Source organism: Acomys russatus, chromosome 16 (genome assembly GCF_903995435.1).
Source record: "Acomys russatus chromosome 16, mAcoRus1.1, whole genome shotgun sequence".
NCBI classification, from domain to species: domain Eukaryota; kingdom Metazoa; phylum Chordata; class Mammalia; order Rodentia; family Muridae; genus Acomys; species Acomys russatus.
The window spans coordinates 7,152,363-7,179,260 of NC_067152.1; the positions used below are offsets into that span (position 1 = coordinate 7,152,363).

At 43.3% G+C, this 26,898-nt stretch overlaps 1 protein-coding gene across 1 annotated transcript in view; it reads left to right on the top strand.

The window, feature by feature from the left end:
• The first annotated feature begins 3,743 nt into the window (after positions 1-3,743).
• Atad5 (ATPase family AAA domain containing 5) overlaps positions 3,744-26,898 on the top strand; it is a 45,075-nt gene continuing 21,920 nt past the window's right edge. The window contains exons 1-9 of the mRNA XM_051158093.1: positions 3,744-4,191; positions 9,002-10,881; positions 14,273-14,381; positions 17,281-17,442; positions 18,692-18,818; positions 20,184-20,265; positions 22,443-22,627; positions 24,717-24,871; positions 26,401-26,560. Coding sequence (XP_051014050.1) covers positions 4,123-4,191; positions 9,002-10,881; positions 14,273-14,381; positions 17,281-17,442; positions 18,692-18,818; positions 20,184-20,265; positions 22,443-22,627; positions 24,717-24,871; positions 26,401-26,560 — 2,929 coding nt within the window. The 5' untranslated portion in view covers positions 3,744-4,122. The remainder of the gene's footprint in view (positions 4,192-9,001; positions 10,882-14,272; positions 14,382-17,280; positions 17,443-18,691; positions 18,819-20,183; positions 20,266-22,442; positions 22,628-24,716; positions 24,872-26,400; positions 26,561-26,898) is intronic.

Consider the following 26,898-nt stretch of genomic DNA (forward strand, 5'->3'; position numbering starts at 1 on the left):
CATAGAGGAACCACTCACAACTGGTTTAACTGCCATCTGAAGATGCCTGAGGAACTCAGGTTAGAAGAACCCAGATGAACCCAGATGTAGTTTTTTTTTGAGATAGGGTCTCATGTAGCCCAGGCTATCCTCAAACATACTATGCAGTGAAGGATAACCTTGAACGTCTATTTTTTTTTTTTGGTTTTTTCGAGACAGGGTTTCTCTATGTAGCCTTGGCCATCCTGGACTCACTTTGTAGACCAGACTGGCCTCAAACTCACAACGATCCGCCTGCCTCTGCCTCCCGAGTGCTGGGATTAAAGGCGTGCGCCACCACGCCCGGTGAACTTCTAATCTTTTACCTACCTCTCTTTCCTAAGTGCTGTGACTACAGCTGTGAGCCACTACACCTGATTAACCCAGGTACACATTTACCAGTGTGTATGTGTGTGTGTGTGTGTGTGTGTGTGTGTGTGTGTGTATTTTACCTGTGTGTATAGATATTTTTCCTGCACGTATGTTTGGGTACCCTATTCATGCAGTGTCCATGCCCCTGGGCCTGGAGTTAGAGATGGTTGTGAGCAGCTCTATGGATGCTGGAGATTGAGCCCAGCTCCATTAGAAGAACAGCTAGTTTTCTTTCTTTCTTTCTTTTTTAAAGATTTATTTATTATGTATACAATGTTCTGTCTGCATGTACACCTGCAGACCAGAAGAGGGCATCAGATCTCATTAGAGATGAGATGGTTGTGAGCCACCATGTGGTTGCTGGGAGTTGAACTCAGGACCTCTGGAAGAGCAGACAGTGCTCTTAACCTCTGAGCCATCTCTCCAGCCCCTGTCAGCTAGTTTTCTTAACAGCTGAGCCTTCGCTCTAGACTCTTTTCCTCCTAATGTTGACTTATTTTGTGTGTATGGGGTGGCCGTTGGGGTTGGGGTTGGGGTGGGGGTGAGGGGGTAGTGCGTGCATGTCATGTGTGCAGAAGTCAGAGGACAAGCCATGGGAGTCAGCTCCCCAGCTCTCTCCTTTCATCACCACGTGAGTTCCAGGCACTGAACTCTGGCCATTAGGCTTCCAGCAAAGGCCAGACCTGCCGAGTGAAGCCTGTTGCTTCCCACTTCCTACCTCTACCTTTATCACTATTTTTGCTTCTTTGTTTTTCCTTATTACTTTATGAGCACTGATCTTTTTCCTGCATGTATGTCTGTGTAAGGGTGTCAGATCTTGGAGTTACAGACAGTTGTAAGCTGTCATGTGGGTGCTGGGAATTGAACTCAGGATCCTGTGGAAGAGCAGCCAGCACTTTTTTATTTATTTATTTATTTTTTTATTATTATTATTTTTGAGATAGTATTTCTCTGTGTAGCCTTGGCTGTTCTAGACTCACATGTAGACTAGGCTAGCCTCGAACTTACAAAGATCTACCTGCCTCTGCCTCCCAAGTGCTGGGATTAAAGGTGTACGCCACCACACCCAGCTGCAGCCATCTCTCTAGACCCAGAACTAGGTCTCTGGAGTCCACAGTTCTTGCAGTTAAATGACCTCTTCTCCTTGCTTCTGCCCAGTGCCCATCAATCTGCTTTAAGGAATTTCTTTGGGGGCTAAAGCAATTCAGAGCACTTGTTGCTCTTGCAGAGAAGCCAGGTTTGGTTCCCAGCACCCACATGTTGGTTCACAGCCATCTGTAAAACTCCAGTTCCAGAGGATCTGACAACCTCTTCTGACCTCCTCAGGTACCAAACATGCATCTGGTTCACAGACATTGATGCAAGCAACACATGCATACACATGAAACTAAGTTAAAAAAAAAAAAAAAAAAAAAAAAAAACCAGAATTTTGGGTGGATACACTTGCACTGTGTTACCGAGGCTCATCTTGAATATGAGCTCATGAAATTCTCCTGTTTTATCCTCTCTCCCTCTCCCTCTCCCTCCCTCTCTCTCTTCAAGACAAGAGTTCCTCTGTGTACTCCTGGCTGTCCTGGACCTAATTTGTAGACCAGGCTGGTCTTGAACTCACAGAGACTTGTCTGCCACTGCCCCTGAGTGCTGGGATTGCAGGCTGCTCCACCACGCTCGGCTCTACCACTCTTGGCTCCATAATAAGGATTCTGACCTTTATCTATGCTGTTCGTATTTATTTATTATGTATAGGGTGCTCTGTCCGCATGTAGTTTTACGTTCTGGCATGCTCGCGAGTGACCCCCACCTCCTGAGTGGTGGGTGGTGCTCTTCCAACGAAGTAGCTCCCTGGCCCTCATCTCCTTTTCCGGCTGGGAAGGATTCCATTGTGTGGTTATATGCCGCAGGGTGCCTATTAACTAACCTATGTGGTCAAAGGAGCAGTACTGTTGCAGGGGACGCTATAGAGCAGTTCAGCCTTTAACCACTGTAAAAGCCACAGGGCATTACCAACACTGTTTGCAATGGTTAAATCACGGGCTGGGTATGTATCTCAGTAACCCGGCACATACTTTCCAGATAATGACTCCTGCTGCTCCTGCGGATGACCTCGGTTTGTTTTTCAGCACCTACATGGTAACTCATAACTACCTGTAACTCCATTTCCAGGGGATTCAGTGTCCTTTTCTGGCCTTCACAGGCACCAGGCCCACACACGCTGTTTATATATGCATGTAGGCAAAACACTCATACACATAAAATAAAATAAATATTTTTAAAAAATTAAAAAAATTTATACAGAGCAAGTTCCAGAATAGCCTGGGCCACATAGGGAAATCCTCTCTCAAAAAAACAAAACAAAACAAATATATTCATGGATATGCGTATATTTGTGTGTGCGATAATGTATATATTTGTGTAAGTTAGTGCAGGTGTGTATACATGTATGTACACGTAGAGTCTAAAGGTCAATATGAGGTGTCTTTCCATTATCTTTTTTTCTTTTTTGGAGACAGAGTTTATCTGTGTAGCCCTGGCTGCACTGGAACTTGCTCTGTGAACCAGGGTGGCCATGAACTCAGAGAGATCAGGCTGCTTCTGCCTCCAGAGGTCGGTAATTAAAGGCATGCGTGTGCTACCACTGCCTCTTCTTAACTTTTTAATTAATTAGTTTAAAATTAGTTAATTAATCAGACAGAGTCTCTAGGCTGAACTGAACTCTCTAAGTCGGCTGGGCTGTCTTACAGAGATCTCAAGGGTTCTTCATCCCAAGTGGCAGTGGAATTAAATGATGCACTACCACTTTCTGGCTTAAAATTATATATATATATATATGTGTGTGTGTGTGTGTGTGTGTGTGTGTGTGTGTGTGTGTGTGTATAAATATATATATATATATATATATATATATATATATATATATATATATATATATATTTTTTTTTTTTTTTTTTTTTTTCCCCAAGACAGGGTTTCTTTGTGTAGCCTTGCTGTCCTGGGCTTGCTTTGTAGACGGAGCCGGCCTGGAACTCACAGAGATCCGCTTGCCTCTGACTCTCTGAGTGCTGGGATTAAAGGCATGCACCACCACATCCCGTCTCCAAAAAGATCATTTTAAGGATGGCTAAAGTCTAATATTTAATTTGGCCACCATATGCCTAAGTAGCTTTAGACAAATCACGTCCTCAGTGGTCAAACTGTTAACACTGAAGCGAGAATCTCCGAAGTTTCACTAAGACTCCAAGTTAGAACGGGTTTTTCCGGAGACCTGTTTCGCCAATGGAAGTAGTTTGGCCGTCGCGTCTCGCCGTCCGCGCAGCCTCCCAAAGCAGTCGTCGGCTCCGCCCCCTGCGCTCGGGACGGCGCGAAAACCCAATTGACAAGAACTCCCGCCGAAGCCCCACGGCCCGGCTTGCCTTTGGTGTGCGGCGTCCACTGCGACCCAGGCTCGAGCGCTTAGCCTGGAGCGCCCGTCCCGGCGGGCACCGTGCACCGTCCGGCCACCCCCGCGGGGCCCGTGCCCGCGCTTTCTCCACGCCTCTGTCCGAGCCTGCCTCGACCGCCCTGGGCCCAGGCTCGCACTCGGCGTCCCGGCCCTCGGGCGCTCGGGGACTCGAGCGGGAGCCCCGGGGTCCTCAGCTTGCTCCCCACTGGGACCAGCCGCCTCCATGGGCTCCAGTCAGGCTGGGCCGGCCCGCTGGAGGTCCTAGGGGCCGCGGTTCTTAGGAGGCAGGTATCATGGTGGGGGTCCTGACTATGGCGGCGGCCGCAGCTCCCCCTCCGGTGGAGGAGGACTTCGAGATTGAGGTGAGGCTGGAGGATCGATCTGTCAAGTTCCCGCCTTGCCTGCGTTGGGGAATTGTGGCGCGGGGTGGGGGTGATTGGAGCCCTGCTTGATCTGGGACGTGAGTGGAGGGACGTGAGGACCCACAGCTACACTTTTGCCTCGGTGTGTCGTGTAAGCCCTCACGCGCGCATCTGGGTTGTAAGCTATTTTCGGGCTCTCTGTAAGGCAGGATTTGAAAACCACCGTTCCCGGGGGCGGGGGTGGGTGGGTCCTGAAACGTTCGTGGAATAACGTGTCATCGGAGATTTCGGGGGTCGCGTTCTTTGTTCGTGTTGATGTGGAGTCCCATAGAGCGGCGAAAAAGATAAGGCTTGGAGTTCAGCTAGTCCGTACAAATACCTGTCCTAGGAATTCCATTTAGAATGTCACTTAAGAGAATCAGGTGAGATACTTAAGCCAGTCAGGAGTCTCTGGGGCACTCTAGGTGTCTTGTATTTACCGTGTTTCAGAGAATACTCCAAGCTGGGCACAGTGCTTAAATGTGGGAAGCCCTGGGTTTCTGAGAAAGAAAGAAAACCATTCTAAGCAGCCATAATGACATTTTATGCCTTTAAGTAGTAGTGATTAGAATCTTAAAGTACATGGGTGGTATTAGATACAGAAATAGCCAAGCTGGACTGCGAACTACTGATCCTCCTGTAACCATTACAGCCTTGTGCCTCTTCACAGCTGCTCTGTTTTTTTGGTTTGGTTTTTTTAAATATATATACCGTATCTCAGGCTAACATTCTAACTGATGTGTTCTGGTGCTCTTGGAGTGAGCTGTGTGTTCACTTAAATTCCATCTCTTAATTTTTAGAATTAAGTAACTTTTTTTTTCTACTACAGAATATTTATTATTATTTGATGTGTAGCCCAGGAAGGCTGATTTAAAATTCACCATCCACCTTCCTCAGCCTGCTTGTTCTAGGATCCCAGACATGCACCATCACACCCAGTTCATTAAGTTACATTTTTTAAAAAAGTGATTTGCTTAAGGTTTCTATACCAGTAGATGTCATGGCTGGTATGTGAATTTACTTTTTTTTGTTATTTTCTGCCTGCCCCCACCCCCAGACAGGGTTTTTTCTACCCACCCCCCCCCCACCCTCCACAGGGTTTCTCTGTGTAGCTTTGGCTGTCCTGGACTCAATTTGTAGACCAGACTGGCCTCGAACTCACAGAGATCTATCTGCCTCTGCCTCCTGAGTGCTGGGATTAAATATGTGCACCACTGTGCCCGATCTGGTATGTGAATTTAAATTTGATTTCAGTGTCTGTTGTGTGGTGCCTCTGACACCATCTCAAAGCTTTATAGATGATAATAATTATTTTCTAATTCAGTTATTTCAACATACATAATTTCACTTGTATTTTACCTCATTTATCTAAATGATCAGAATTTGTTCCACTATTATTTCTTACTTTTGCTTGTTAACTTGAATATCGTTTTCTTGCCACTTACAAATTCTTTAAAACATTATTTTGTTACATTTATTTATTGACTGACTGTGCAGTGGTCAGCATATGTGTGACGGTCAGAGGACAGCCTGTGGGAAGAGGAGGCAGGCGGATCTCTGAGCTTGAGGCCAACTTGGTCTACAGAGTGAGTTCCAGGATAGTCAAAGCTACACAGAGAAACCCTGTCTGGAAAAATAAACAAAATCAAGCATATGAGTCTCAGGGACCATTCTTACTCAATCCACCACAACATATTTGCTTAATTTACTGAATTTCCAGGCTAGGCTTAAGGATCTTTATCTTATTAGACTTGTTTGAGTTGTCAACCTGTAGTCCAGGCTGGCCTAGAACTCACTGTGCAACCTATGTTCACTGTAGTCCTCCTGCCTCAGCTTCCAAAGTCCTAGGCTACAGGGATGAGTCACCATACCCAGTTTTGTTTACACTTAAAGCCTACAATACACATCGGAATGAAATGAGAAATAATATCCTTCTAAGGACAGGCCTAGAAATTCTGATCTAGTAAGTTTAAAGCGCATAGTCAGGAAAACAAATATAGGGCTGGAGAGATGGCTCAGCAGTTAAGGGCACTGACTGCTCTTCCAGAGGTCCTGAGTTCAATTCCCAGCAACTGCATGGTGGCTCACAACCATCTATAATGTGATCTGATGCCCTCTGATGACCTGCATGCAGGCAGAACACTGTGTACGTAATAATAAATAACTTAAAAAAAAGAAAAGAAAACAAATACAGACCACAGAAAATAAGACCAGATAAACTGCCCTGTGCTACCCCATGTTTCACAGTTCATATCACCAGAACTCAAAGGGAAACCCAGGAATCATTTGTAAGATATATGTACAGCCAAAAGTGCGGTCTCTGTTAGTGAGCCCCCCGCTGGATGAGCCCTAGTCAGCTTCAAGGTGCATCAAGTCTGTTAGCTCTAGGGCCACAGAGAGTAGCATTGAGTCTATGTGTTGATTCATGTCTGAGTGGAGTCCACTTCTGGAAGTTGGTTAATTTTTCTACTTATGACATTGACCTCAAACTCACCAAGTTCACGTTGAGTTTCTGATCCTCCTGCTTCCATCTCCTCAGTGCTGGGATTGCAGGCGTGCACCATGGCTGGCTGTACTTAATGGTAGGGGCTAAATCCAGGGCTGTGTGCATGCCTTTATCCTCCCCAACCTTAGTCACAACAACGAAAATGACGTTTTTCTTGATAATATCACCTGGTTTATGATTTTCCATTTTTTTTTTTTTTTTTTTTTTTTTTTTTTTTTTTTTGGTTTTTCGAGACAGGGTTTCTCTATGTAGCCTTGGCTGTCCTGGACTCACTTTGTAGACCAGGCTGGCCTCGAACTCACAGCGATCCGCCTGCCTCTGCCTCCCGAGTGCTGGGATTAAAGGCGTGCGCCACCACGCCCGGCTTATGATTTTCCATTTTGAGCTCTTCCTAGCACCCAGTGCCTTGCTGAATCGTCATCAGCCACCCTTGTGCATATTATAATCTCTGTTCACCCAGCACTCAGGAGGCAGAGGCAGGTGGATCTCTGAGTTCAAGGCCAGCCTGGTCTACAAAGCGAGTCCAGGACAGCCAAGGCTACAAGAGAAACCCTGTCTCAAACAAACATAAAACACCACCCACAAACAAAATCACCCAAAAAAAAAAACCCAAAAACCAAATATGACTGTCATAAGCACCTTGATTCAGTAAGGGTAGTGAGTACTGCAGGAGGTAGGCAGTGGCTTGCAGTTCTAGTTGATATACTATATTCTAGCCTTCTGGGCTCTTTTTTCTTTTTCTTTTTTTCCCCTTCACAACACAGGGTTTCTCTGTGTAACAGTCCTGGCTGTCTTAGACACACTCTGTAGACCAGGCTGGCCTCCAACTCACAGAGATCCACTTGCCTCTGCCTCCCGAGTGCTGGGATTAAAGGCGTGCGCCACCACGCTGGGCCCATCCTGGGCATCTTAAGGAAATAACTATTTCTTAAAGATACTTAGAATGGTGTGTTTATTTTTAACCAAATAAGTAAAGCAGAGTGGATTATTTGTAGGGTTCCTATCTTGTGTTAGCTTCCATGTATTTTTTTTTTCTTTCATGTATTTTTCTTAGCATGGTCCATATAATGAATTTCAGAAAAGCCTCGGGCAGGAGAGATGGCTCAGTGGTTAAAAGCACTGACTGCTCTTCCAGAGGTCATGAGTTCAATCCCCAACAACCACATGGAAGCTCACAACCATCTATAGTGTGATCTGATGCCCTCTTCTGTACATGTAGGCAGAGTGCTGTATATATTAAAAAAAAAAAAAAAAGTAAGATCCTGTCTCAAACCAAAATAAAAGCAAACAAAATAAACAGGACAGTAGAAATTTATGTTTTCTTATAAGTTTAGTTTTATTTCAATATAAGTTGTTTGTTTATTTTATTTTATTTTGATTTTTTCAAGATAGTTTTTTTGTGTGTAGCCTCAGCTGTCCTGGACTCATTTTCTAGACCAGGCTGTCCTTGAATTTACAGAGATCCACCTGCATCTGCCTCCTGAGTGCTAGGATTAAAGGCGTGCACCATCACATCTGGCAATATAAACTTTTTATTGAAGTATAGTGTATATATGTATTGTGAAAAATACAACGGTTGCATATACAACTTGATATAACATTATAATTTGAATATAGGTTTAACATTAAAGGTCATTTTTTTCTTTTGTTTTTCTTTTTCTTTTTCGAGACAGGGTTTCTCTGTGTAGCCTTGGCTGTCCTGGACTCACTTTGTAGACCAGGCTGGCCTCGAACTCACAGCGATCCACCTGCCTCTGCCTCCCGAGTGCTGGGATTAAAGGCATGCATCACCACTGCCCGGCTGCATTTTCTTTCTAATATGTCGTTTTTCACCTAAAATAGCCTTCCTGTGTTGGAGAGATGGCTCGGTCAGTAAGAACGCTTTAAGTATAATGACCTGAGTTAAAATCCCTAGCAAAAGTCAGGTATGATTAAAGAGGCCTGTGACCCCAGTGCTATGGACAATCAAAGCCAGGGGTGCTGGGACCTGCTGTTCACCAGCTTAGCTCCAGGTGTAAGGGGAGAGCCTGTCTAAAGGGAATAAGGCTGAAAGTGATAGAGCAAGACACCAGACATCTTCCTCCAGCCTCTGCATGCATCCGTGTCTACGTGTGTGCACCCGTACACCACACACACCTCACACATAGACACACAAGTAAGTAGCCCTCCATCCTTCTATTCAGTTAAACTGTTAAATCTGTGTTTACAGTTCATATTTCATACAATTTTACTTGAAATAAATGTTTTTCCCCTTTAAATTGCTAGCCATGCAAGAAGCGGAGGAAAGATGATGACAGCTCTTCCTGTGAAACAATTACCAAATATTTATCACCAATAGCGAAGACTGGAGACAAGGCTTTCTCTCCACCAAAACCCAGTAATATTCTACATTATTTTAGAAAGACTTCACCCACAAAGGAGAAGCTGCAATCAACAAAGGAGTGCAAGGTAAAGCCATCTCCCCCACTGGCTGTGGGCAAAGACTGTAAGACAACTTTGGAAGTGTTCTCAAGTACCGAGTTTAAGAAGAAAGGAAAGAGAGTTAATGTATCCCACCAACCGAATGATATTAAAACTGAGAATGAGTCTCCAGTTGAAATGCGTAAGGGTGATAGTCAGGAGGACTGTGGTCTAAGCGCTTTTGTGGAAACCACTACTCCTGTTTTCCTTTACAGGAAACATGTGGAGGTTCTTGCAGAAAGCATCCAAGATAGCAGAAATCAGTTGAATACTGTGGCCTCCAAAAACAATTCCAAGAAAGTAAATCCTAAACAAGGCACGACAAAAAATGATGGCAAAAAGTTGAGAAAAAGGAAGCACAGCGAGATCATGGATCTCTCTGAAAGTCTACCCTTGGCAGATGAAGCGAGCCTGCTTAGGAGAGGGGGTAAAGACAGTAAAGACAGTAACCCTTCCCTAACTGACGAAAATGAGAGCACTGCAAATCATGTGGACTCCAGGGCTCATGCAACCAAAACAGCTGGTTTAAACAAGAGGACAGTAACTGTCTCCTATGAGGAATTTTTAAAAAGTCACAAGGCAGCTAATGTGGAAGAGCTACCTGACCCTGTGGTGCTAGCTTCTGTTCCTTCAGCGCCTGGTGAAGCAGTTAAAAGTGGCTCTGAGGGGGAATCTGAGAGCTGGGAGCTGTCTCCGCAGGCACACCTTAAGACAGTTACTGTTCTTGCACAAGTTCACCCCACTCCGCCCAGAAAGAAGAGGAGAATACCCCCCATTTTCTTGAAACAGAAACAGCTTGAGCTGGAGAGTAGTCTCTCTGACCCAGAGAATGAGCAGACAACTCAGAAAAGAAAATCGAATGTTGTGGTCCAGGAGGGCCACCTAGAGCTGGCTGTGCTGGAAGCTGGGAGCACCGGGGCTTCCATTCCCAAGTGCAGCATGGAGGAGAGACAGCAGTTCATGAGAGCATTCAGGCAGGCACCGTCGGAAACACTAAAAAATGGGCTCAAGAAACCTTTGGAGAAGCAGAAAGACCCAAGTGAAAAATCTGAAAATGAAGGAGGTAACAGTTCTGAAAATAGCAAAGAAAATCCTAATATTCAAACAGTTTTAAATCAAGGCATTTCACAGGCACATGCTGAAAAAACAAGTTTTCCTAAGGAGAAAGGTAAAAAGCCAAAGAACAAGGGTAAGAAAATGTTAGGCACTGTGACCACTCCAGGTGGAAACAGAGAAAACATGCAAAAGGAAAAAATAGCCTTTTCCTTAAAAGGTAAGCAGAAGCAAAATAGCCCTCGAAGGAGTGTAAGACAGAAGTCGGAAGTTTTCGAAAGCAATACATTACTTAGCAGTGAGGATATGGCATGCGACTCTCTAAAAATGTCTCTGTGTGACAGAAATAAATCAAGAAGAGGCAGCACATCAGCCAGGGGTGTGGTTACACATTCCAAACCCGAGCCTGGAAGCAGGCCTGCCAACATCTCCACACCCAAACCAACCAGGAGATCTGTACGAGGTAGCAGCACACCACCCAAAGTCACCGTCAGAGGTACTGAATCTGAGGATGTCCAGGACACTACTCCAGTGAAGGCTTCCACTCCAAAAGCAGCCAGCGTGTCAGAAAAGCACATGCTGTATACAGCAGAGTTAATAACAATACCCTCAGATTCGGAGAGCCCCATTAGGTAAAGTTTTGTTTTGCTTGTTTTTCAAGACAAGGTTTCTCTGTGTAGCCCTGCTGTCCTAGACTCACTTTGTGGACCAGGCTGGCCTCAAACTCACAGCCATCCACCTGCCTCTGTCTCCTGAGTGCTGGGATTAAAGGCGTGTGTCACCACGAGTGGCTAAGTTTTGTTTTTCTACACAAATTGGAGCATTCTACATGTATTATTGATTGGGAAGGGGATTCTCCCAGCATTGTGGAATGCGTTTATTTTCTAGAATACAATTCGCTTATTAATTTGTCTGTGTATCAGCCCTGAGGGCTGGCCGTCATAGCTTATTAACTTGTCTGTGTTCAGCCCTGGGGGCTGGCCGTCATAGCTTAGGTAGGCGAGCTGCCTTTGCGCCACATCTCCATCCTCTTTTCATTTTGAGACAAAAAGTCTTCTAGGTTGCCCAGACTGGTCTTGATTTTCAGCCAGACCTAAACAAGCTATCCCTCTGCACACTCTCCCAAGGAGCTAGGATGACAGACCAGTGTCACCAAACCTGGCTTTTGTTTTGCTTGTTTTGAGATTGTCCGTATGTGGCCTAAAATGCTTTCAAACTTGTGTTAACCCTCCTGCTCCAGCATCCTTAGTACTGGGATTTCTATTGTGAGCCACTGCACACTTTTAATTGTTCTTTTTTTTAAAAATCTATTTCTGAGTGCTCTATCTGCATGTATACCTGCAGGGCATCAGATCACATTATAGATGGTGGTAAGCTATCATGTGGTTGCTGGGAATTGAACTCATGACCTCCAGAAGAGCACTTGACCACTGATCCATCCCTCCAACCCATTTATTCTATTTTTTTGCTACTTAGTTTAGGACTTAAAATCGTCTGCCAGGTGCTGGGATTGCCAGTGTATACCACCACACCTGCTTAATATAACTAAAGTCTGTTTCAGAAGATTTACAGATATATTTCTTTTTTTTCTAAAATATTTTATTTAATTTTAATTTTTATGTGCCTTAGTATGAGAATGCCATGTGGGTGCTGGGAATTGAACCTGGGTCCTTTGGAAGAGCAGGCAGTGCTCTTAACCGCTGAGCCATCTCGCCAGCCCCTACAGATATATTTCAAATGAGTTCTAACTCTTATTTGTCATAGTTGTTAATCCTTGGAGGAATAGTCCTCAAATATGAATTTATCAAATATGAGATTAAAAATAAATTATGAGAGTTTTGTTTTGTTTGTTTCTTTTCTTTTGTTTTTTTGAGACAGGGTTTCTCTGTGTGGCCTTGGCTGTCCTAGACTCAATGTGTAGATCAGGCTGGCCTGGAACTCACAGAGATCTGCCTGCCTCTGCCTCCTGAGTGCTGGGATTACAGGTATGCACCACCATGCCTGGCTTATAAGAGTGTTTTGTTGTTGTTGTTGTTTTGAAACAGTGTCTCTCTATGTAGACTTGGTTGTCCTGGAACTCTATGTAGATCAGTCTGGCCTCCAACTCACAGAGATCCCCTTGCCTCTCCTCTTGGGTGCTGGGATTAAAGACATGCACTACAGCCCGCTGAGTGCTGTTCTTAGGCAAACTGACCAATATCCCATGGAGTGTGCTCTTGCGCATTGGCTTTGTCTAATGTTACAGTGATCATTACAGGGGTGAAGTTCAGTTTTCTTCCAGAATTATGGGGTTTTTAAATTTTTTATATATTTTTGTTTTATGTGCATTGGTGTCTTGCCTGCATGTATATCTGTGTGAGGGTGTCAGATCTTAGAGTACAGATAGTTGGGAGCTGCCGTGTGGGTGCTGGGATATGAACCTGGGTCCTTTAGGAAGAGCCATCAGCCCTCTTAACCTCTGAGCCATCTCTCCAGCCCCCAGAAGCTTTTTTGTTTTGTTGTTTGTTTTTGGTTTTTTGAGACAGGGTTTCTCCATGTAGCCTTGGCTGTCCTTCACTCACTTTGTAGACCAGGCTGGCGGCTTCAAACTCACAGAGATCCGCCTACCTCTGCCTTCACCTCCTGAGTGCTGGGATTAAAGGCAAGTGCCACTACTGCCCAGCTAGGTTTATTATTTCTAAATTATTGCAGGATATTTGATCCCATTGTGATCCCTGAGATTGTGAACTGTAAAAAACTGTTGTGGCTAGAGAGATGGCTCAGAGGTTAAGAGCACTGACTGCTCTTCCAGAGGTCCTGAGTTCAATTCCCAGCAACCTCATGATGGGTCACAGCCATCTATAATGTGATCTAATGTCCTCTTCTGCCCTGCAGGCATACATGCAGGCAGAGCACTGAATACATAATTACATAATAACAAATAAGTAAATACTAACCCCCCCCCCCCCAAAAAAAAAACTTTTTTGTTTGGTGCAGTTGAACGTAATGTACACCCTTTTTTTTCTTTTTTGGATTTGCTTTTTGTCCCCACCCCACTTCCACCCCCCATCCCCCGAGACAGGGTTTTTCTGTGTAGCCTTAACTATCCTAGACTCACTTTCTAGACCAGGTTGGCCTCGAACTCACAGTGATCCACCTACCTCTGCCTCCCGAGTGCTGGGATTAAAGACGTGCGCCACCACACCCAGCTCATTGGATTTGTTTTTTTGAGACAGGGTTTCTTTGTGTAGCCTTGGCTGTCCTGGGCTCGCTTTGTAGACCTGGCTGGCCTGGAATTCACAGAATCCACTTGCCTCTTCCTCTGACATGTACCACCATGCCCAACACTAACACACACCTTTAACCCGAGAACTTTCCGCACACAGGATTTAATAAAGTTAAGCCTAGGTCAAGAGGTGGAGCAAGAAGCCAGCTGACAGGAATTAAAGAGTAGGAGGGACTTTGAGTTGAGGGGTATTTTAGACAGTGTGTAAAAGAAGAAGGAGCTCTTTGGCTTTTAGCTCTTCAGTTCTCCAGGACCTTCAGCTCCTCAGCTCCTTGGCCTTTGGCTTTTGAGCTAGCAAGCCTTCTGCTTCTGGTTTTTTGGCCTTTTTCTTCTGAGCTGTCAGCTGAGCTAGTGAGCCTTTTGGGCCTTTTCCATTGTGAGGTGAGGAGGAAGGTCAGCTGGGAGCTTTCTCTGTCTCTCTGAGCTAGCAGGTTTTCACCCAAGCATCTGGCTCCTGAGTCTTTATTGGTGAAATAGGAAGTTTGGGATTTTCCTTTAAAATGACACTAAATAAAGTAATAAGTGATAAAGCATGGAGCTGGCGGGTAGCTTTGTAGTAGAGTGACTGCTGAGCATGTACAGGACCTGGGGTTCCATCCCCAGCACCAGAAATTTTAAAAAATTTAACTTACTGTTGAATCAAACTGATGAGAACTGTTTTTTTCTTTTGTTTAAATTGGAATATTAACTGGTTTGTTTTTATATTTAAGATCCTTGTGCATTATTACGAAAATGTTTATGTGTCATTTTTTTTTCAGAATGAAATTCACTAGAATTAGTACTCCAAAAAAATCTAAGAAAAAATCCAAGAAAAGATCCAAGAAATCAGAAACAACTGAGGGAGAGCTCACTGCTCAGAAGAGAAAGGTAATAAAAGCACTGGAGTCCTGACGGGGACACTGCTTCCTTAAAGGGCTGGCAGTTGTTGCTGGACGTCATGTCAAAGAGGATTCCCATGTGTCATAAGTCCATCGCCTTCACCCTATGCCATTTATTCCCTGTTGCTCTCTGAAAAGCAGCCAATGCTTTTAACTACTGAGCCACATCTCCAGCCTCTGCCTGTTTCTTAACCCCCTCATGATACAGGGTCTCCCTATGCAGACCAGGCCGCCTTTGAACTCACAGAGATCCACCTGCCTCTGTCTCCTGAGAGCTGCAATTATAGGTGTGTGCCACCACACCCAACCTCTGGCTTTGTTCTCCTTTTTTAAAGATTTATTTATTTGTTACATATATAGTGTTTTGCCTGTGCCTGCCATGTACACCTGCAGGCCAGAAGAGGGCATTAGATCTCATAATAGATGTTTGTGAACCACCATGTGGTTGCTGGGAATTGAACTCAAGACGTTTGGAAGAGCAGGCGGCTCTTAACCTCTGAGCCATCTCTCCAGCTCCCCAGATCTGTTCGTAATTCTTTCTTTTCCTATCATAGCTAGTTAAATTCTATAAAGCCAACTTACATGTAATATATATATATATATATGTATGTTAAGAGAGCCTTACATACAGTATACACAGTAACTACTTGTATTTGAAACATACTTTACTTGAGTTTATTGCCTAAAATCAAAGAATACATAGTCATCAAGGTAGTAGAAAAACAACCACCAATTCTAATGAAAAGTATAGATCCTATTTTGTTTAGTTTTTGTTTTTGATTTTATGAGACATGGTTCCTATGTGTAGCCCTGGCTGTCCTAGATTTGCTTTGTAGACCATGCTGGCCTGGTCTTACTGTGCCCAGCTGAATTTTTTGTTTTATAATCTGTGCATATTATATATTAATCAGTATGTATAGTGCTCAAACATGTGTTCATAGCAGTGCGGCAACACACTGTGGCATCAGTCTTTCTTTTTCTTTTTCTTTTTCTTTCGTTTTTACTTTTTAGTGTTTTGGGGTTTTGTTTTGTTTTGATTTTTTGGTTTTTCGAGACAAGGTTTCTCTGTGATAGCTTTGGCTGTCCTAGACTCACTTTGTAGACCAGGCTGGCCTCGAACTCACAGTGATCCACCCGCCTCTGCCTCCCAAGTGCTGGGATTCAAGGCGCCACCACTCCCAGCTTCAAGTGTATTTCTTATAGGGTTTTTCATTTGCTACTACATGGTCTTGGCTAGCCAGCTTGTGAATCCTGCCATTTCACTATAGGAACATTGGGAGTACAGACTGGTAGATAGCAGCAACCGTGCTGGGCATTATATAGGTTCTGGGTTGGGCTTTTTTTGGCGGGGAAGGGGAGCCTTTTGAGATAGGATCTCACTATGTAGACCAGGGTGGCCTTGAACTCACAGAGATACACCTGCCTCTGGCTCCTGAATGATGGGATGCCTGGTTCTGGTGTTTTGCTTCTTTCATTTGTTCATTCATTCATTGATAGCTACTTATTCATTCATTCATTCATTTATAGGAATCTGTCATCTATCTTTCTGTCTGTCTCTCTGTCTATTTATCTATATTGGCTTTTTGGTACAGGGTTTGTCTCTGTAGCCGTGGCTGTCCTAGAACTCACTCAATAGATTAGGCTAGTCTCAAACTCAAAGTGATCTCTCTGCCTCTGCCTCCCCAGTGCTTGGACTAACAGCGTGACCACCACTACCCATCTGGTTCTGGGGTTTTAAACTCAAATTCTCAAACCGAGCCTCTCCCTCTGGGTGTTTTACAAACATGTAGATACATTTATAAGGACAATTATAGGTAAAAAAGGCAGACTAGACCGGGCAGTGGTGGCACTCGCCTTTAATCCCAGCACTTGGGAGGCAGGGGCAGGTGGATCTCTGAGTTTGAGGCCAGCCTGGTCTACTAAGTGAGTCCAGGACAGCCAGGGCTACACAGAGAAATCCTGTCTTGGAAAAAAAAAAAAAAAAGGCAGACTGTTACTAAATACATTTGCATTTGGGGTCCCTGGTGAACATTTGAACAGTAATTTCTTGATTGATTATTGTGATGTAAGTATTTTTTCTATTATATATTTGGTTTTTTATTATTAAATATGAAATTCTTTTCTCCCAAAGATTTACTTTATTATGTATACAACACCCTGCCTGTGTGTGTGCTTACCCGCCAGAAGAGGGCACCAGATCTCATTCTAGATGCTTGTGAGCCACCATGTGGTTGTCAGGAATTGAACTCAGGACCTTTGGAAGAGCCGACAGTGCTCTTAACCTCTGAGCCATCTCTTCAGCCCCAAATATGAAATTCCTTTGTTTGTTTGTTTGTTTGTTTAGTTTTGTTTCCGAGACAGGGTTTCTCTGTGTAGTCTTGGCTGTCCTCGACTCACTCTGTAGATCCGGCTGCCCTTAAACTCACAGCGCTCTGCCTGCCTCTGCCTCGGAAATGATGGGATTTAAGGCGTGCGCTACCACGCCCGGCACCAAATGTGAAATTCTTTTTTTTTTTTTTTTTTTTTGGTTTTTCGAGACAGGGTCTCTCTGTGTAGCCTTGGCCATCCTGGACTCACTTTGTAGACCAGGCTGGCCTCGAACTCACAGCGATTCGCCTGCCTCTGCCTCCCGAGTGCTGGGATTAAAGGCGTGCGCCACCACGCCCGGCTCAAATGTGAAATTCTTAAACCAAGCAGGGTAGCACACACTGGCAATCCCAGTGCTCGGGAGGCAGAGGCTGGCAGAGAGTTCGAGGCCAGCCTGACCTACAAATTGAGTCCAGGACAGCCAGGGCTACACAGAAAAACCCTGCCTCAAAACTCAAAATAACAAAACAAGAAAAGAATTCTTGCTGTGACCTGAATTAATAATCTGAAATTTTGTCTAGGCAAACAGTACTTCAAAAAGTATATCAAAAGCAAAACAACTGATTGAGAAAGCAAAAGCTTTCCGAGTCAATGGGTCAGAGGCTGAGGAAACAGTGGTCCCATTGAGGCGGTCCTCCAGGCACCTGACACTTCCTGAAAGGGGGAAGTCACCAGAGACAGACGTAAGTGCTCAAGCATCTATTGATACAATCGCTGTTGGTTTTGTTACAGAAGTGGGAGAAGGAAACCTTTACAAACCTATAATACGGTCGCATGCGATGAGCTATGTATGTGCTGGACACACTGCTTTAAAGCCTTTGGCTTACAGGATATAGTCTAAGTCTCAGGTCATTCAAGGGGGCTTGTAAACTGAACAGGTTCTTCCTGTTCCTCAAGCAGTTCTCTACCACGGTCATACTAAATTATTCTTCCCAGATAGCTTACTTTTCACTTTATTTTCTCGCTTTGAAGTTCACATTCCAAGTCCTGTCTTCTCTCTGAGAATTCTCTACTCAGCTTTTACTGTCCTTCTAAAAGCCACGACCTTCTATCTTTTAAAATAGGTTTTTTGAGATATAATTCACATCCTGTAGAGTCGGCCATTTAAGTATGCAGTTCAAAACTTAAGGCGTTGTGGTATATACCTGGACTCTTACTTAGCACTAGGAACATAGATTAGAGGGATCAGAAGTTCATGGTGATCTCAGCCTATATAAGTTCAAGGGAAGTCTGGCCTACCTGAGACTTTATCTTTTTTTTTTTTTTTCCGAGACAGGGTTTCTCTGTGTAGCCTTGGCCATCTTGGACTCACTTTGTAGACCAGGCTGGCCTCGAACTCACAGCGATCCGCCTGCCTCTGCCTCCCGAGTGCTGGGATTAAAGGCGTGCGCCACCACGCCTGGCTGAGACATGGTTTTTCTGTGTAGCCTCTGCTGTCCTGAACTCACTTTATAAACCAGGCTGGCCTCGAACTCACAGAGATCCACCTGCCTCTGCCTCCTGAGTGCTGGGATTAAAGACTGTACCACCATGCCTGGTTGATAATAACCTTTTCAAAAGAAAGAAGATGGGCATGGTGGCGCATGCCTTTAACCCAGGCACCCCAGAAAGAAGCAGGCCAACCTGGTCTGGACAGCCAGGATACAAAGTGAGATTACTTGTCTCAAAGGAAGAAAGAGAGAGAGAAAAAGCAAGCTGGCTAGCTAGTGAGCTATATGTTGAAATTGCAAAAATCTGTAGTTAGAAAGAATCTGAAAGTATAATGAAAAGGGAATTCCTTCATTTTCTCTGTTACACCCCAATCCCTAAAAGTTGTAGTCACAGGCTGTGTTATCAGAACTATCTGAGGCTTAGGCATTGACTGGGGTTATTAGAATCTGCTAAGAATGAGAGGAAAATGTTGTATTAAAGTTTTTTTCCCCTTTCTCTTAGGACTCTGTGATACTAATAGATTCAAGTCCAACTTCTATAAAGCAACCAGAGAAAAATCAGAAGAAACTTCAGAATCTGAATGATGTACTAGGAAAAAATCTTAACAAGCCTTCTAAACGTAGCCCTGGTAATTGGATTTAATACCATTTTATGAATAGTAGACTGTTTGGGAGCATTTAATTCTGGATTTTCTGGTGTAAAGTTAATGTCTTTTCCTATAAAATAGAAATTTTAGGGGTCTTGTTTGTTTTATTTTTTTGAAGTAGTCTCTCACTATGTAGCCCTGGCCTGGAACTGGCTACAGAGATCTGTGTTTCTGCCTATGAAATGCTGGGATTAAAGGCACATACCATCATGCCTGGTTTTGGTATGGTTTGGGGTTTTTTTTGGGGGGGGTGTTGTTTATTTATTTGGTTTTTTTGTTTGTTTAAGACAGGGTTTCTCTATATAGCCCTGGCTGTGCTGGAACTCACTCAATAGACTAGCTAGCGTCAGACTCAGAGATTTACAGACTTCTGCCTCCTGACTGATGGGATTAAAGGTGTGCTCCACCACCATTGCCTGGTTTTTTTCTTTTTTCTTTTGGTTTTGAGAGAGTTTCTCTGATAGCTTTGGCTATCCTGGAACTCACTCTGTAGACCAGGCTGGCCTGCAATGCACAGAGATCCACCTGCCTCTGTCTCCCAGAGTGCTGGGATTGCAGGCGCATGCTACGAAGCACATTTCTGCCTCTCTTTTTGTTTGCTTTGTGGGACAGGATTTCCTGTCACAGGCTAGTTGTTTTGTTTTGTTTCCGTTTTTGGAAACAGGGTTTCTCTAGGTAGCCCTGGCTATCCTGGACTAACTTTTGTAGACCAGGCTGGCCTCGAATTCACAGTGATATTCCTGCCTCTGCCTCCCGGGTACTGGGGTTAAAGGCATGCGCTACCATGCCTGGCTGAACATGTTTATTTTTAAATTTTGTTTTTGGACATATTTTAAATTACTGTACTTCTGTAAATATACTTGGCAGCTCCTAAACTTGTCTTTCAAATTTTTCTGTGTTCACTAAAACATTTCATTATCTTTTATTTATCAATTGGTTGGTTTGTATGTTACACCCATGGGAGGGTGCAAGATGGGTGCAAGACAATTCAGGTGTGGTCTTTGCCTTCCACTTTGTGGTTTACACTTGAGCCTCAGGGATAAAATTCAGCTTGTCCAAGATACAAAACTCTGTCTCAAAAAAACCAAAAAAAAAAAGGAAAAAAATCTTTAGGTATTTCCCTAGATGTTAAGCAAAATTTTGAGACATACTGTATAGGATTCTGTAGTTAAAAATAAAAGTATTCCAGGGGATTCTGGTATTACCAAGTTAGTGAAGCATTATTATATAGTATTTTTATAATTAAGAAGCTAGATTCTAAAATTTTTAGAATATAATTTTGAAAACAACTGAAAATATGTGGAGATGGTAACATTTAATACTAACCCAAGTATTGATTTTTCTAAGGAAAAATGAAAATTGCTCCTTTATTTCGTGCCAAAAAGACTAAAAGAACAGCCATTCCTGTCTTTGATTTGGATGACAGCAGGTCAGTTCAATACAAATATTTAAACATTGAATGTTTTATGGACTACAAGTTATTTTTATGTGTTTAGTTAGATGTGAATGGCCATTTGAAATCTCTGTGTGTGTGTGTGTGTGCGCCTATGCCTATTTGTGAGTACATGTGTTCACATGTGTGTATGTGTACGTGGAGGTTAGAGGCAGATGGCCTCCATTACCCAGCTTTTGTGTGGGTCCTGGCATCCCACCTCCAGTCTCCACACTTGGATGGCAAGTGCTTTACCCACTTACGTCTCCTCCCCAGCCCTGGGATAACTTTTTATAAAATGTTATTGATGGGGGTTGTAGAAATGGCTCAGTGGTTAACAACACTGACTATTCTTCCTGAGGACCCAGGTTCAGTTCCCAGCACCCACTTGGCAGCTCACAGCTGTCTGTAACTCTACTTCCGGGGTTTCTGACAGGCTTACACAGACATACATGCAGGAAAACACCCTTTGCAGCTAGCCCTGCTCTTGAGTTTACTACACAGCCCAGGCTGTTCCCTTTCAGCTTCTGTTCCCAAATGCTGGGATCTCAGCTGTTTGTTAACACAATAAGTCTTTTGGGGTTGTTTTGTTTTATGTGTATGTGTGTGTGTACTTATAAAAAAATGTCAAGCCAGGCATGGTGGCGCACGCCTTTAATCCTGGCACTCGGAAGACAGAGGCAGGTGGATCTCTGTAAGTTCGAGGCCAGCCTGGTCTGCAAAACAAGTCCAAGACAGCCAAGGCTACACAGAGAAACTCTTGTCTCAGAAAACAGTTTTTTGTTTTTATTCATCTAATCATCATCATTTTAGTTTTTCGAGCCAGGGTTTCTCTTTGTAGCCCTGGCTGTCCTAGAACTCACTCTGTAGAACCATGCTGGCCTTGAACTCAGAGGTCTGCCTGCTCGTATTAAAAGATGTGTACCACCACTGCCTTGCTAAGACAGTTTTGTTTGTTTTTTAATGTATACATTCTTTTTAAATGTATACATATTTGTCTTTAACATGAGTAGATAAATAAAAAAGAATTTTACCAGCTTCTTTTTGTTGTTGTTTTGTTTTGTTTTTTGAGACAGGGTCTCTCTGTGTTAGTCTTGGCTGTCCTGGACTTACTTTGTGTTGGGATTAAAGGTGTGCACCACCACTGCCTGGCTTACCAGCTAATTCACTGGGTGTGCCTAGTTTTGAAAAAAAATTTTTTTTTTTTTAAGATTTCATATTTCTTGTGTGTGGTCTGTCTGTGCAGGTGTATCCCTATGTTGGAAAATGGTCAATTGTCCTTTCCTCTGTTTGGGTCCCAGGGATGGAATTCAGTTTCATCAGACTTGTGTGGCAAGTGCCTTTCCAAAGTACCTTTTTTTTTTTTTTTTTTTTTTTTAAAGATTTATTTTTTTATTACATATATAGTGTTTGGCCTGCGTGTATGCCTGCACACCCGAAGAGGGCACCAGATCTCATTGTACATGGTTGTGAGATGGTTATAAGATATCATTATAGATGGTTGCTGGGAATTGAACTCAGAACCTTGGAAGAGCAGCCAGTGCTTTTAACCTCTGAGCTATCTCTTCAGCTGGCAAGTATCTTTACCACTGAGCAGTTCCACTAGCCTGAAGATAAAATTCTAAAATATTTGTTTTCTAGATAGTTCATTCTTTAAAATTTTTTTGCATTTATTTATTTACTTATTGTGTATATGGATGTGTATAGCCCAGAGATTTGTTTTTCCTACTCCCATGTTTGCCCTGGAGATTAAACTCAGGTCATCAGTCTTGGTAGCAAGTACCGCTACCTGCTGAGCCATTTCACTGGCCCTACATAGTTTATTATTTACTTTGTTTTACTTTATTTATTTTAACACAGAGCCTCCCTGTATAGCTCTGGCTGTTCTAGAACTTAACTGTGTAGACTAGTCTGGACTCAGAACTCACAGAGATCCACCTGCCTTTCCCTCCTGAATGCTAGGATTAAAGTCATGCACCGTTACACCTGGCTACTTTGAAAATTATTTTTATTACATTAATCAATTTATTTATTTACATGTCTATACACACATGTTGTATAGACATGTAAACAGTTGTTTACATGACCTCCATGCTGTGGGTCCTGGGAATTATTCGTTTAGGTGCTTATAATTTTTGCTTTTTTTTTTTTTCTTTCAATAATTTTCTTCAAAGTCAAGACTCATCAGAACAAACTCATGATTGTGATGTACAATTTAAAGCAAAGCGTGATTTCCTAATGAGTGGTTTGCCAGACTTACTGAAACGACAGATTGCAAAGAAAGCTGCTGTTTTAGAGTCATACAATGCAGTGAGTACCAGTTTCCAGAGGGCTGTCCACGTGCAGCAGAAGGATGGCAGTAAGTTTGTTTGCTTTGTGTTTATGTGTGGGTCTATTTGTTTGCTTACACAGGGTTTCTCTGTATAGGTTGGCTGGCCTGAAACTCACTGCACGGACCAGGCCAGCCTCGAGTATATTATTTATTTTTGAGCCAGAGTCTCTTAGTCTGTTGCCCAGCCTGGCCTTAAACTAACGTATCCCAGGCCTGAAACTTAGCCACACTTCTGCTTTAGCCTCCTGAGTTATGGGCTAAGTATTTAGCGTCCCCTGTGAGAACTAATGATGATACTATGTAAGATGGTGTTAAAAAAAATAGGGACACCTTGGGGTTGATAGAGTACCTGCCTGCCTGTATATGGGGGGCGTAGGTTTGACCCTCAGCACAGGGAAAGGTAAAGGTGAGGATATGGTTTAAGGAGAGTGGCACACACCTGTGACCCAAACACCTGGAGCGTGACACAGGAGGATCAAGAGTTTGACACCCTTCTGGCCTATATAGTGAGACTCTGGTTTTTTTATCTCTTTTTTTGTTTTTCTTTCTTTCTTTTTTGTTTTTGTTTTTCGAGACAGGGTTTCTCTGTGTACCCCTAGCTGTCCTGAACTCACTTTGTAGACCAAGCTGGCCTTGAACTCACAGCAATCCACCTGCCTCTGCCTCCTGAGTACTGGGATTAAAGGTGTGTGCGCCAGCACCGCCTGGGGAAACTCTGGTTTTGTTTTGTTTTGTTTTTATTGTTACAAAGAGCAAAGTGCTGGGAAAAGGCTCAGTGGCTAAGAGCATTTACTGCTCTTGCAGATAACCTGGGTTCAAGTCCCAGCACCCACATGGAGGCTTATAACCACTTGTAACTCCAGGAGATCTGGGATTTGTGTATTCAGGAGGGAAGACTTTCTTCTGTCCTTGATGGGCACCTGTGGACATGTGGAACATTAAACATGCAGTCAGGCGCACATACAAAGTATAATAATTCCGTCACTTAGGAAGCAGAAACAGGAGGATGTCAGTGAGTTCAAACCCAGCCTGATCTACACAGCAAGTTCCAGGGCAGCCAGAGCTACATTATGATACCCTGTTTTTAAAAAAGAAAGAAGTACTTTAAAAAAAAATAAATGTTTTGATGTCGTTGTTTTAAGTTTTTCAAGACAGGCTTTCTCTGTGTAGCCCTGGCTGCCTTGGAACTTGCTTTGTAGATCAGGCTGGCCTCTAACTCACAGAGATCCACCTGCCTCCGCCTCCCAGAGTGCTAGGATTGCAGGTGTGTGCCACCATGCCCAGCTCAAAAAATTGTTTCTTTGTTTTTTTTTAGTGGGGTACTTTTTCTGGCTGTATAGCATTCTGCTGATTTTTAGTGATTACAAGCACCCTTTTTCTCCTATCACTACATTCAAGTTTACTGATGATGCGCCTATGCAGAGCAAAGAAGGCAGAGGGTTTTTTCTTACCCCTTTGTCATCTTTGCAGCTTTGATGTAAGGGACCTTGAAGGATATTGTTCTAATGTTTAAATTTGGGTTTGTTGGGAGGCTGGGTTTGAGAATCTGTAGTTCATGGCCAGTCTGAGGGACACAGCAAGTTTAGTGAGGCTCTGTCTAAAAACAAACAACATAACCAAACAAAAAATCAAATCCTTAAACAGACGCTAAATCAAAACGCTAAATAGTACCTTGATTTTTTTATACTACATATCAACCTTGATTTTAAAAGATTCAAACCAAATTAGCTTGCTGGAATTTACTCATTTTCACAAATTCAGGAGAAGACGAGGTGATTTTGATCACCTGTTTCCTGGTGGGAGTCTTGTTATGGAGCCTAGGCAAGCCTTGTGCCCTCCATCCTGTCCCCAGCTCCCGAGGGTTGGAGCTGTAGGGTGTGCCATGGCATGGGTGACATATGCATTTTGCACACTATGTGTTCGCCTGGGTGTTTGATATTTGTGTTTAGCCATATAGCTGCTTTGGCTTGCTTGCTGGGTGGTGGTGTTTGTATTGCTGGGAATTGAACTCAGAGTCTCATATATACTAAAGTTTGTCGGGCCTTTTCATGTTTGTGTATTTGATATTTGCTAAATGAATGGTGTATAACTTAGGATACTTTCTGTTTTTCTTTAGAATATTGGTTATGGCATTTGAAGCCACCTTCTTGTCCTCTGTTAACTGAATGTAAGGAATTAAATACTAAAGTAACAAATCTCTCAAAATGTGTTGTTGCTCTTGGTGAATTTTCAACCTTGAATCCCAGTCCAAGAAGTAAATCTGCTGTTGTGGTGAGTATCAGATAAACCATGTGGTTGCCTGGGTGATACTTTCCCTGCTTCCATAGGACGACACTGGGTACCAACTGTTTAGGCTGGAAGGGTGGTCTTCTTTTCCTGGGCTCTAGTTTTAAAAACAACTCTAGGGCTGGAGAGATGGCTCAGAAGTTAAGAGCACTGTCTGCTCTTCCAGAGGTCCTGAGTTCAATTCCTAGCAACCACATGGTGGCTCACAACCATCTATCATGAGATCTGGTGCCGTCTTCTGGCCTGCAGATTTAACACTCATATACATAAAATAAATAATTCTTTTTTTGTTTTGTTTTGTTTTTTTAGTTTTTCGAGACAGGGTTTCTCTGTGTTATCTTGGTGGTCCTGGACTTGCTTTGTAGACCAGGCTGGGCTCGAATTCACAACGATCCTCCTGCCTCTGCCTCCCGAGTACTGGGATTAAAGGCTTGCACTACCATGCCTGGCATAAATCTTAAAAAATAAAATAAAATAAACCAAATCTAATTGAAATACGTATTCTCAGCTGAGAGGTGGCGGCATTCTCCTTTTAATGCCAGCAATTGGGAGGCAGAGGCAAGCAGATCTCTGAGTTCCAGGAACGTCAGGGCTACACAGAGAAACCTTGTTTCGAAAAACCAAAGGGGAAAAAAGAAAAGAAAATATATAATTTTAATTGTGTGTGTGTGTGTGTCTGTTATGCACAGCTGCCAACAGAGACCAGAAGAGGACATGATATGCCCTGGAACTGGAGTTAAAGGCAGCTGTAAGCCACCTAATAGGGAACTGAAGCCAGTTCTGCAAGAGCAAGAGTGCTCCTAACCACTGAACCTTCTCTCTAGTACCTCATAGCTTAAAACATTAGAATAATTAATAATAGAGGCAAGTGCCAGGTGTGATGGCACACACCTTTAATCCCAGCACTCTGGAGGCAGAGCCAGGTGGCGGATCTCTGAGTTTGAGGCCAGCCTGCTCTACAAAGTAAGTCCAGAACAGCCAAAAAAGAGGTCTGGAGAGATGGCTTAGTGGTTAAGAGCTCTGTCTGCTCTTCCAGAGGTCCTGAGTTCAATTCCCAGCAACCACATGGTGCCTCACAACCATCTATCATGAGATCTGGTGCCCCCTTCTGGTGTGCAGGTGTACATGCAGGCAGAACACTAGATACGTAATAAGTAAATCTGACGCAGAAGGAGGCTGAGACATGAAGATGATGAATTTTAGGCTGGCCTAGGCTTTATACTGAAATCTTGTCTTATTCTCATGTAATTTTGAGACAGGGTTTCAACTTCACTATCTTGCAGTGGCTGGCCTGGAGCTCACTGTAAGTCAGAACTAAGGCATAAAGAATAATTAGTTGAAAGTAGAAAGTAAATATATGAAACAGGTCCTTCCAAAGCTGAGCAAGTGTGTTTAGTGAGTAAAGCTAATCTTCCATTGATAGTGCCTTTGTAGGCAGGAAGTATTTGGTGGTGGTGTGGCTAAGGAAATGGATGCTATGGACTTGTTATTGTACATTTTGTTCCTCATTGCAGTTGATGAGAACAAGGAAGGATTTTACTAAAGAAGTAAGAAATCTTTTGCTGGAGGAAATAAAGTGGTCAAATCCTGAATTTTCTTTGGGGAAATATTTTCCATTTCTTCTAAAAAAACGAATTGAGCACCAGGTACTTTCTGAGGGTCAAGGTAAACAAGGTTAGTGATCATCGTTGTCATTTGTGTGTCCATTGGAGTTTTGAAAAGATGAAGACCCAGCCTTTGGTTAGCACAGACAGAACTATGCTGCCGGTTGGCAAGGGAGATTGTTTAGGAGAGCAGCACAGTGTTTGGTGCTGCCAGCTCCCAGAGAGTCCAGTCCAGGTGGATCTAGTTCTGTTAAGATGCTAATCATTCATTAACAAAGCCCTAAATGAAGTTATTGCAATTTAGTGTCTTGTACATATTAAGGCTTCTGGCTTATTCTGATTACATAACATTTGATTCTTAACTTTTCATCCTAATGTTGTAAGTCTACAGGATATTTGAAAGTGATA